Below are 12,703 nucleotides of genomic sequence, written 5' to 3'. Positions count from 1 at the left end.
ATTGAAATTATTTATTTTATATCTAACTTTGCTCTTCAATTCTTGTTTATTCATAAGTTTTTCTCCTATCCATAAGACTGATAAATTATATGTTCAGTTTTCTTTCAACTTTCTTGCAAAATCTCCCTTTGTATCTAGGTCATGAATACATTTTGACTTTATCTTAGTAAATGATGCAAGATATTTGTCTATGCCCATTTTTTTCCATACTGCTTCCAGATTTCCCAACAATTTTTGTCAAATAATGAAGTCTTATCCCAAAATTTTAAGTCTTTATACTTCTCAAATATAAAATTATTTTGTTTATTTGTTGCTGTAAATTACATGTTTACTCTTCCATTGATCTGTCTTTCTATTGGTCAGCTACTATCAGATAGTTTTGATATTTAGTGTCTAAAATACAGTTAAAGTCTGGTATTGCTAAAATTCCTTCCTGTATACTTTTAAAAATTATTTCCTTTGATATTCTTGACTTTTGGTTTTTCCAAATTAATTGTTATTATTTTTACTAATTCACATTCTAATTTATAATAACTATTTTTCAATTTCCATCTTATTTTTACTTCCTATTTTCCTTCTCTGTATCTTTTCATCCTATCCCTATTACTTATCTTCTCCTTTTACCCCCTTATTCCCTATTTTAGCCAACCCTCTAAAAGCCCCTTATTTATGTACTCACCTGACCCTCCTAATCTTAATTTATATACACTTCTAATGGCCTCTCCCTCACCCTATTCTCCATCACTTTTTAAGAAGTTCATAAGACTTTTAAACCTCTCTAGATGAATATGGTCTTTCCTCTTCAATCCAGATGAGGTTAAGGGTCGAATATTAGCAGCCCTTTACCACCACCTGCTTGTTCAGTATAAATTCTTCCTTTCATGCCTCATTTTTATGAGACATCTTTATTGTTTTATGCTTTTCTATCCAATTTTATTTTTAGAATTGCTTCATCATACACAATTCAGCCCAAACCTTTATTTCAAACCATTTCTGTAATGGTAACAGTTTTTAAAATACTATTAAATACTACTAATAATAACTAATAGTAAGAACATTTTCATATATCATGAGTAAAGTTTGACCTTAATCAGAGCATTATTCCTTCCAATTCTTTTGCATTGAATTTTCGTTTGAGGTCTGGTATTTTGATTTCAAATACTTGAAAGTTTTTCATTCCATCAAATATCTATTTTTTTCATTTAGGATTATACCCAACTTTTCTGGATAAGTTACTCTTGGATGCAATCCCAACTCCTTTGCTATTTGAAATATAATTCTCCAAGAACTAAAATCTTTTAGTATAGAAACTTCTAGGTCTTGTGAAATCTGGGTTGTTGTTGTTTTTTTTTCTGCAGTATATAAATTGTTATTTTTACTTTGTTTCATTTTTTTTTAGTAATATTTCCTCTTTAGGCTGGGGTTTATGAAACTTGACTATGACATTCCTGTAATTTTTGTTCTTGGAATCTCTTTCAGGTGGTTATCATTGAATTCATTTTTTACTTTTTACTTATCATTGAATTTAATTTTTACTTCATCTTCTTGTTCTAGAACTTCAGGGCAACTTTCACTTCAATAATTTTTTAAAGAATATCTTATAATTTTGTATCCAAATATTTTTCTGATCACAATGTTCAGGTGGACAGAAAATTCATATAATTTCTCTCCCTAATATTTTCTCTAGATCAGTATTTTTTCAAATAAGATGTTTCAGACTCTCTATTCTAGTTTTATTACAAATCATTGTCTTGTAATATCATTTTATTCCACTCGCCCATTTCTAATTTAAAATGAATTATTTTCTTCCATAAGATTCTCTTTTTTTATACAAGTAGCTCTCCATAATTTTCTTAGATTTTTAATTTTTTTCTAAATTTTCCTCATTCTCTCTTATTTCATTTTTGAATTCCTTTTTTATTTTATTTTAAAATTTCTTTTTGAATTTGACATTACTCTTTCATGTAGGACTGGCTTTTTTTTAACCTCACTATCTTCCTCTGAATATGAAGCCAGGCCTTCTTTTATAGCAATGTAGCTATCAGTGGTTGGGTTCTTTTTCTTTTGCTTAATAAATTTTATTTTAAATGTGATATATTTCATTTTTCACAGATTAATATCATTATATTCAAGTTTTAATCAAGAATTGTGCCCTAGCACTCAGGTCTTTCTTTTTTTTTTTTTTTAAGCAATTGGGGTTAAGTAACTTGCTCAAGGTTACATGGCCAGTTATTTCTGGGTGTGGTGCTGAGTATCTGAGCCCAGATTCTATCCCCAGGTCATCTGGATACTGGGCCCAGTGCTTTTACTCGCTGTGCTACCTGGCCGCCCCAACCTCTCATCTTTCTTACCATTGTTTTCTGAATTCTGTCTGGTGTTTTAACTTCAGGGACTCCTCCCTTCCTACCCAAAGTCTAAGCCCTGCTACCTAGATGATATTTTTGCCTGTGGTATTGCTCTCCCTGGTCATGTACTCACTCTTCCTTGCCCATAGCCACAGTCAGTGTTTGATCATGTCTTGCTACCACTGCTGGGCCGATTTCTGAAAAAAAAAAAAACAGATATTCAATATTCTCTCACTTAGCCTCAGCCATTCTTTAGATGAAAATTTCTGAGGTAAAAGTTCCTGATATAAAATTTCTTCAGACCATGAAGTATGTGAAAATTGATGTGAAATTTCTTGAGGCCTAGTCTGCTTCTCTCAGGGTCTACAGTTTGATGATTCAGAGGAGTTGATGTAGAGGTGTTTACATTTCACTCAGATGAACTTCCACCCCTGGAGTCTTCTCTGAAGTCCTCTTAAGATATCTGAGAAGGACAACTCTTTTACCAATTTATTTTTTCTCCTCTATATTTATTTCATGATGATTTTCTATCTGTTTGTGGAGGAAATCATTAGAGTCTGGAAATTCTTGACCTACTCCACCATCTTCCCAGAATGGCTTGTTCCTCCTCAATCTGTTTTCCATGTTAATTGCTTCTGTCCAGTGAAGTATTTTACATTGTATTCTATTTTTCATCCTTTTGATTTTGTTTGAGAGTCCTGATATCTCATAGAGTCATTAGCTTTCACTTGCCCAGTTCTAATTTTTAAGGAATTATTTTCTTCAGTTACCTTTTGTGCCTCCTTTTTCATTCAGGCAATTTTACTTTTTAAGAAGCTATTTTCTTCAGTTAATTTTTGTGCTTCCTTTTTGTAAGCTGTTGACTCTTCCTTTCATGATTCTCTTGTATAGCTCTCATTTCTTTGAATAATTTTTCTTCCACCTCTCTTATTTGATTTCTAAAATGTTTTATGAGCCCATGCAGGAGGACTTTTAGGCTTGAGATCAATTCGTATTTCCCTCTGAGGCTTCTCATGTCAACATCTTGACATTTTTGTCCTCTTCTGAGTTTGTGTTTTGACCTTCCCTGACATCCTTGAAGCTTTCTATGATTATACTTTAAAAAATTTTTTGATAATTTTCCAGACTACTTTGTCACTATTTAAAGTTGAGCACAGGGCACAGGAGAAGCTGTCTCAAGCTTCTTGTGCTCAAGGCCAGGAGCTTGGTTGCTGGCTTGCTGTTGAGGTTTGCTCTGGAGATGTCAGCTCTTGCTCTGGAATAGTTTGATCTATTAGTACCTGTTGCACTAGACTTTAGGGGTTGGCAGCTCACCTGTTACACCCTGGGTACAGGCCTCACAGATGATCTACTGTGCCATTAGTATGCTTAGCCAGGTTGCTAATGTGCTGGGATTTGCACCTCCTTTGCACCACCTTACTTGCCCTTAGACTACCTGTGCTGTTCTGAGCTTCCATTTTACCCAAGTAAGAGAGGCCTGTCCTGCAATCCTTCTAAGGGATTTTGATCTGGAAAGTTGTTGGAACCTTTCCTTTTGCTGATTCTGTCACTCTAGAATTCATTTTTTTTTTTTTGCTTATTTTAAAGTTATTTCCAGGGAAATGGGAGATGTTAGGCAACTTCCTGCCTAATGTCCACCATCTTGGTTCCACCTCTGAAAGCTCCTTCTTATGAGTATGTTTCTCACCAAATCCATGCAGGTAGACAGGATTTGTGTTTTACAGGTAAGAAAACTGAAACTCAGAGACAATTGGAAGAATTGTCTAGAATCACACACTTAAAAATAACAGAATTATAACCTGAAACTTGGCCTCTGACCTAAATCTACTACTCTGCTCCAACATGCCCAGGGTGTGCCCTGTGTGCACAATCACCTTCCAGGCACGCCCTCCAGTGCCACACACACAAAGAATGGGCACAGGGGTAACTTTTTAGAAGGTGATTATGAGGCAAAGGGATTTTTTGATCATCTCACCAAGATATGGACTTGGTAAAAGAACCTAGTGTGCTAGATCTAGAGAAGCTTCTGTTGTATTTGCATCTTTATTTGTATTAAATTCTTTCTCCTCCTCCTTCTCCTCTTTCTCTTATTTCTTCTCCTTTTATCTCTCCTTATCCTTCACTTTATCTCTTTCATTCTCTTCTTCATCCTTTCTTATCCACACCCTCCTCCTCCACCTCCTCTCCATTCTCTTTTTCTTCCTCTTCCTCATTATAATGCTCATTATGTTTACTTTCTCCCTGCTAAAGACCTATCCATTTACCTGTTAGCAGCTGCTGACATTTCTTCTGGCAAGAACAAATCTTGTTGTAAAATTGAGAATAATAATAGCTAATCTTTTTGTATAGCTCCCACCATGTACCTAACATAGTGAAAAGGGTTTCACAAATATGTTTTCATTTGATCCTAAAACAACCCTGTGAAGCAGGAGGTGTTATCATCACCAATTCAAATTGAGGAAACTGAGGCAAACAGAGGTTTAGTCACTTTCCTTGGGTCACATAGCTAGTGTCTGAGGTCATATTTAAAATCAGTTCTTCCTGACTGGAAGTCCAGTGCTGTATTCATGTGCAATGCAGTTGGATGACCTTCCTTTAGTTCCAAGTTAATCCCTCACCTGTTTCATGCTTTTAAAAGAGAGAACTAAATCAAAAGAGCAGCGTTCATATGTCCACGCTCCATGATTGTGGGACAAATCTTTACTCTCTTTCAGTTTGTTTCTTCATCTGTGAAAAGGAGATAATACTGGTGGTAGCTATCTCATGACATTGCCCAGAGGGGACAAACAAAACCAAACATATTGCAAGCCTTGAAGTGCCATATGCATCTAAGTTGCAGTTGATTTTTTTTTCATTACTTAGTATCAATATTTTTCCAAGTAATAAAGGGTATTTTATCCCATTAATTCATTCTTTTAATAATGAGAAAACTAATAGAATTGACCTGCTTTACAATTTGTCAGCTACTTTCCCCGTAATTCTATGAAGGATGTAGCAACAATAATATTGTACCCATTTTTCAAATGAATAAACTGAGACTTAGAGAAATGGATTGTTCCCACACAAACTTGGCTGATGAGTTCAGGATGAGGAATTCAAATAGAGTTCCAGCATTCTTGAACTATACAGCACATAATTACATAATATTGAACTCCAATGGTCAAACTCAAAGAAATAGGACCACTAAACCATATATAATATTTCCTGGGGGCTACATATTGACATGTTATGTATGATCTCATACATTTTTATTCATTTTGTTAAATATTTCTAAATAGCATTTTTAATCTGGGTTTATAATACTCAGGAGTGACATGGACTGCAATACTGCCCACATGTTCTACTGTTGCACAAATTCTCTAAGAAGGCTATATTTTAATTGCATATATAATACTGATAATTCAGCTGATTTTTTATGGAATTTGAGATTTGCAAAGAACATACACATAATAATTCTGGACAGGATGGGGGTAGATAGAATATCTTATTGTTATGAATGAGAAAAGTGAGGTGCAGAAGGAGGAATTGAAAGGGATAAAATACCAGAACCAAGATGTAATCTCACTCAAAGTAGGCTCTAATGAAGAGGACATTGAACTTGGAGACATAAAGAGCTGGGTTTAAATCCAGCCTCCGATTCCTAATAGCTGTGTGATTGGAGCAAGTCAATTAACCTCTATATGTCACAGTCCCCCCCACCCCCCATATAAACTCAGGGGGTTGAACTCAATGAGCCTTCTGGTCCCTTCTAGGTCTATGTAAAAATTGTGGGCTCTCCACTGGCAAGCTCCATTACTTACACTTTTTACCTTCCAGGGTTTTCATTGAGAAAGAGATATACATTATGAGGTATATATAAAGTTTGAAATATATTAGCACACTTAACCCCAAATATTTACCCTTCTTTTAATTTTAAACACATAATGCCCATTTTCTGTTGTTACCTTGGATAGCTCCTTCAGGTAAGCATCAATGAAGTCCAGGGTCTCCTCTGGGTTTAAATCTTCCCTATGTTGTTTGATGATACCTTCAATAAAGAGCTCTACCTTCTTCCATTCTCTAAAAAGCTTCTGGTGAGTTCCTGGCAGGAATTTCATTATCCAAGGAAAGATATTGAAAAGCTGAATAAAAGGGGGTAGGGGGAGGAGGAATGAGTGTTATTTCCTATTAGGGTGCCCTGTCTCTTTATCTACCTCACAGGTCAGTGTTCTTGACTATTTTCATGTCATTGAATTGAAAACAATTCCATATGTAATCACTCCTGGGATCTACCCTCCTTGTTACCACTGTATATCATTCCATACTGTTGCTTTCCTGACACGCAGGCTGACATCCAGCTATCTCTTATCTCACACACCATCCCCTTGGCAATATCCTGATACACCTAAATAACTCTTCCAAGATGTCCCTCATCTAGGCAGTATCATGACCTGAAGAGAAGGAGGGGAGAGATTACTTCTAGAGTATTTGCTACCATGTGGCATGTTTCAATGTTAGTCCCACAGAGTTCCCTTCTCTTGAATTACAATTTTGTTCCTCTTAGAGAAATGAGAGTTACTGTTATTCCCACTTTCCCCTAATGTCTTCCATAGCCAGACTCCTGAAGGCTTAAGTGAGATCATGAGTCAGTGCCTCTTTTGGTGAACCTCATTCACTGATCAACTAGCAGGCAGAGTAGATCGTGTGATGGGGTAAGACTCAGGAATACCTGAGTTAGAATTCTGCTTCAGGCACTAATCAGGTGAAGATGAGGCATAAACTTTTCTTAGCCTCAGTTTCTTAACGGTAACATCTGGATAGTAATAGTAACTATCTCAAGGGGTAGTTGTGAGGGTTTGAAAATCAGTTAATCAACAAACATTTAATTAGCACTTAGTATTTGCTAGGTACTGTGCTAAGTGCTGGGCATGCAAAGGATGGGGAAAAATGCTGGTCCTTGTCTTCCAGCAGTTTACATTGTAACAAGGGTTACTCCATGGAAGTAACAAGGTATGTGCAAGACATATGCAGAGTACTGAAAGGTAATCTCAGAAGGAAAATCACTAGCAGCTGCAGCAACTGGGAAAGATATCCTGCAAGAGAAGGTGAAACTTCATCTGATTTTTGAAGGAAGCCAAGGGAGAGAAGGCAGGAGGGAGAAGGGAGAGCAATCCAGGCATGAGGGATAGCCAATGCAAAAGCATTGAGGTAGGAACTTATATATGTAAAGCTGTTTACAAACCAAAAATGTAAGCCCTTAAATCATCCATGTCACTGATTGTATTTATTCTCTCTGTCTCTCTCATTGTTTTTCTCTAGCAGTCTATGTCTCTCCCTGAACTTCCCTTCCTTCCTCCCTCCCTTTTCTTCACTCCTCCTTCTCCATCTGTCTCTGTCTCTCTTTCTCTCTGTTCTCTCATTGTCTCTTTCTGTACCTGTTTCTCCATCTCTGTCTGTCTCTCTGTTTCTGTCTCTGTCACTCTTTCTTCTCTTCTTCTTCTCTTCTTTTCTTCTATTTTTCTTCTTCTTCTTCTTCTTCTTCTTCTTCTTCTTCTTCTTCTTCTTCTTCTTCTTCTTCTTCTTCTTCTTCTTCTTCTTCTTCTTCTTCTTCTTCTTCTTCTGCTTTCTTCTTCTTCTCCTCTTCTCTTTCTCCCATGCAGAGGTGAAGATAAAATTCCTGGTTTTCATCAAACTCTGCTCAAGAGAGTTTCTCCATGAAGTCTTTCCTGACTCTCCTGGCTTCTAATGCTGCTTCTACCAAAACTTTCCTTTTATACACAAACACATTCATTTGAAGGCATGCTGTCCAACTATTCAAGTTCAGCAACCTTTTCATTTTTGTCATTGTATCTCCCTATCCTAGAACAGGGTCACCTAAACTTTTTCTCCTCATGATCCTTTTTCACCTGAGAAATTTTTATGCAACCCAGGGTATATACATATATAAAATAGCTATATGAATCATGAAGAAATTTATTTTAAAACAATTCTTTGATGCAATATAATTTTACCATGTATTAAAGATGATGGTAAATTTACATGCTAATGAGATGAATGTGCTTCTTTATTTTTTCCTAAAAAATTAAATCTTGGCAGAATATTTGATACTGCCGGATTTAGAGCTCCTCCAACATTTTTCTGAATGGATTGATATTTTGATCATTATCATAACACCAAAAATGCCATTTCACATAAATACATAGTACAAAATGGCTGAAGTATGTTTAGGGCTGTTTAAAAAATTGTCAGAAATTCTGTCCTGATCCCAATCCAAAAGTAATTTAATGTAAATCCATTTAAATGTAAATTTAAGTAAAAATTAAAATTAAAAGTAATTAATGTAAATCCATTTAAATGTAAATCCTATAAATCTAGGGACAGTAAAAACACTGCAATTCTTAACATACAGTAGTCTTGAATATGATCTGAGATGCATCTGTGGTGTTTCTTGGTGTTGCCTGGAGTGATGGCATGGACAGGGCAAGTGCACATGCTCTGTGTTCAGAATCAAGGCTGCAGTGAAGTTGCATCATGCAACATGGGCAACCACTGAAAAAAACACCTCGGATTCATTGCAATTTGATTTTGAATTAATTTTTGGTAAACTATGCTGAGAAACTTTTAACTGTTTCCAATATTTTAGCAACCCCCACATTCAGTTACACAACCCCATATGGTGTTGGGCCCCACAGTTTAAGAAGTGCTCTACATAGCACACAACTTGGCACATAGTAGGTCCCTACTAAATTTTTGTAAATTGATACTATTGGTAAAGATATCATAAAAACTGAAAACTTTGTAGAAATTTGCCTCTCAGTATTTGGAGATCACAATGTTCTGGAAAAGTATTGGGTACTCCAGGCATGTTCTTTCATGTCACTTTTTATAAAAATCTTGCTGCTATCCTATTGCCTTTTAGTCCCTTTTACTGCTTAGAGGAATTCATGCACAAGCTGACTCAGCCCATGCCAACCTCTCACAGACATGCTAGTTTCTTTTCCCATGGAGGAAGCTCATGGACAAAGTGAGGCTGAGCCCTCCCTGCATAGGAAGGGATGGCCTCTTACCTGACATTCCCACCTGGTTGCAAGGTGTAAGATATCATCCAAAGTCTTCAGCAGGTCCCGAAACTGAGCATCATGGTAGTCAAAGCGATACCCAAAAGTTATAGAGCAGATGATATTGGAAACAGCATTGTTGATCTGAAAGTGGGGGTCAAAGGGCTGTCCTGTGAACCAGAAGAGAAAGGGGGCAGATCACTCTTCATTTCACCCATGCCCTTTAAAGTAACCCAGCAGAACTTTCTTTTTCTCCTAAACATTTGTTTCCTCATCTCTCTCCTCCCCCTACCAGCACAATCTGCTTTTTATTATTGTCTATAACCACCTATTGTTTAAATAGCTGTGAGAAAAAGAAAAGAACATATGCATTTTCTAATATGTCAGTGAAGAATTATGATTTAATTTGCATATTTTGTTTCAACATAGCTGACTTACAGGACTTTGGGCAAGTTCTTTTATCTGTCTTTACCTCCATGTATACATCAGGAAAATGAGGGGGTTGGACTAGATGACCTCTTAGGGCCCTTCTAGTCTCTATCTATGATTCTGCATCTGAAATATCAGTTCATATGTTCACAAAGATGTGCTCATCTGTGCAATGGGCATGGGCACACATGCATAAAGAAGTGAGGAGGAAGTGTAGAAGAATGGATGTTTACAATAACAACATTGTGAAAATAAAATGACTTGGACAGACTTAAGAACATTGATCAATGCAATACCAGCCACAATTCCAGAGGACCAATGATGCCACCTGCCACCCACCTCCCAATAGACAGGAGAGGGACTTAGGTTACACAATGAAATCTATGTTTCTGTGCATGGCCAGTGGAAAAATGTCTTTTGCTCTCTGTATATTTGTTACTAGGGTTTTGGTTTTTCCAGTGAGAGGAGGAAGAAAAAGGAAAGAAAATAAATGATTAATTGAAAAATAATTGAATTTTTTTTAAATGAAGAGAACAATATGTAGACATATATGTATGTATGTATAGATGTTTGTGTGTCTCTGTGTTTATGTATGAATGAAAAGAAGAATGAGAGGGAAGATGATGCAGTAAGTAGAAAGAAAGGATTAATAGTCTAAAGAAAGAGTTAGAGAATGGCATCAGGAGAGAATAGAGAAGGGTGTGTGTGCACATTGTGTGTGTGTGTGTGTGTGTGTATGTGTGTGTGTTCGCGCAGGGACTTCCTGGAGTAGACAGCCAAGGCAGTGTCATGCAAGGGACACTTTCAGGAGGGAAACATGAAGGATTTATCTTTTGATAGCAGAACACAATTATAATGGCATTTATGAGAACGGATCATTCCTTTATTTACTGTCTGATTTCTTCATAGAGAATAAGCGGGGTCTTTGAAAACCTTCCTAGGTTTACAGGGGCTGTGACATTTTGCCTGTCTCTAGTCCAGAGATGACTCCTCTTTCCCTGCTCCTGCCACCCACAGTTATAGATTCTCTGCATTTGATCATTTGTCCAAAAGGAAAAGAAGAAGCAACTGAAAATATTTCTGCCTGATGAGTGCTCACCTTGTTCTTCCCTGATAGCCTCAATGAGATACCTGGCCTCCTCCCGGATCCGGGCTTCCAAGCTCTTCTTTCCCAAGCCAAAGTTCCTTAGGGTCATTAAGGCAAATCTTCTTTGCTGTTTCCATGCTTGGCCATTAGACATTACCAAGCCTAAATAATAATAATGATAATGATGAAATTAAAATGATGATGATATAAAGTAAAGTATATAAATATTTCAAAAATCTGTAATTTTACTGGCTTGGTTTTTCTCTCTATGAGAAATGAAATTCAACTGAACAAGCTCTTAAAAAACCCAACTGTGTGGCAAACAAAAAAAAAATTGTGCTAGGTATAAAAAATAATAAGGACTACACAGTTGTAGCTCCCAAGGAGCTTATTATTATATACACTTATTGGAGAACTTATTATACACATTTATTGGAGAAATACCACTAAAGCTTCAACCATATGGCACATGGAAAGACATGGAAAAGACAAAACAGAGGGAGATGTCAAGGCTTAGAGGTCTGCAGGGTCAATAAGCAGGCCATGTACCTTGGGGTACATAAGTATGACCCTCTGATTTCCTCAGTCAGAGATAACTGGCTGCTGGACAAATTTCTACTTTGAAGAAGACAGTTATGGGTGGGGGAGGAGCCCAAGTCTTAATATGGATGGCCACATCTACTTTGAATGGCCTAAGCCATCTCATGTGGCCCTTGCTGACTTCATCAGTGTCTTGGTTCAGGCAGGGCAGTGATTCCTTGGTCTATGGGAACTGCAGGTGCCACAAGCAGGCTCATGCCCCCCCCCCCTTCGCTTGACGTCATCTGGAACTGATAAAGCCTTTCTGATAGTACGCTATTAAACAGTCAACTTTGTTTCTTCTACCTAAAAATGGGAGGGGGTAGGTAGAAGAGGACTCTGGGATATTCCTTTCCAAGGATGGATCTTTGCTATGCAGAGCTTGCGGACCAAGGCATAGAGTTTTTGAAAGGTACCAAAGGATGGAATTGTCTAGGAATGTGTTGCTTTTTATGACAGGGAGAGTTCACACTGTTTCTATATAACTACCTAGACCTCAGAAAAAAGAGAGTAGTCCTTCCACAGTGGCTTCCAACTGGGCAAAGAAAACAGGAGGGAAGGGAATAAGCATTTATTAAGCACAAATTGTGTGCTAGGCACAATGCCAAGTATTTTACAAATGCTATCTCCTTTGATCCTCACAATAGCCCTGGGAGGCAGCAGATATTATTCTCATTTTACAGCTGAGGAAACAGGTATAGTGACCTAGCAAGAATCACAAAGGTGATAAGTGTCTGAGGCTAGATCTGAACTAAGGTCTTCCTGCCCAAACCCTCTATGCAATGTATCACCTGGCTTCCTCCTTCCACTTTATGGGGCTCCAAGGCAGGAGATCTCAACTGGGCAGCCAGTTAACACCTAGTGGGCAGGGACCGGGGACAACTCCCCATATAAACTCCGGCCCTGGGGCAGACTGCATGAAACATGGCAGTAACACCTTAGCCACCTTACTAAAGACAGCCATGCCCCACAATTCAGTCAAGGTACTGGGCTGCAAGTGTGACCATCTATACCATGTCCCTGAGGGTTCTTGTGCCACTCCTGCTTCTTGGTACCACTTTTCATCAGAAATTTCACTGTGGCATGGTTCTGACCTTACCATTGCCCATGGACTGTACAAGCTCAGGGGACTGTCACATTGTGTTATATTGCAAAATCTCTCTCTCTCTCTCTCTCTCTCTCTCTCTCTCTCTCTCTCTCTCTCTCTCTCTCTCTCTCTCTCTCTC

At 37.5% G+C, this 12,703-nt stretch overlaps 1 protein-coding gene across 2 annotated transcripts in view; it reads right to left on the bottom strand.

Annotated features, from left to right (window-relative positions):
- LOC138165286 (cytochrome P450 2J2-like) overlaps positions 1–12,703 on the bottom strand; it is a 40,783-nt gene that overhangs the window by 20,496 nt on the left and 7,584 nt on the right. For both annotated transcript variants that reach the window (XM_069093451.1, XM_069093453.1), the window contains 3 exons: positions 10,911–11,060; positions 9,392–9,552; positions 6,290–6,466 (listed from right to left, as the gene is read on the bottom strand). In XM_069093451.1, coding sequence (XP_068949552.1) covers positions 6,290–6,466; positions 9,392–9,552; positions 10,911–11,060 — 488 coding nt within the window. The remainder of the gene's footprint in view (positions 1–6,289; positions 6,467–9,391; positions 9,553–10,910; positions 11,061–12,703) is intronic.

This window comes from Petaurus breviceps, unplaced genomic scaffold (genome assembly GCF_028583685.1).
Source record: "Petaurus breviceps papuanus isolate PSGF00001 unplaced genomic scaffold, PetGlider_PUasm1.0 208, whole genome shotgun sequence".
NCBI lineage: Eukaryota > Metazoa > Chordata > Mammalia > Diprotodontia > Petauridae > Petaurus > Petaurus breviceps.
Note: the sequence above shows the minus strand (reverse complement) of the source record. Positions and strands in the feature narration are given on the sequence as shown.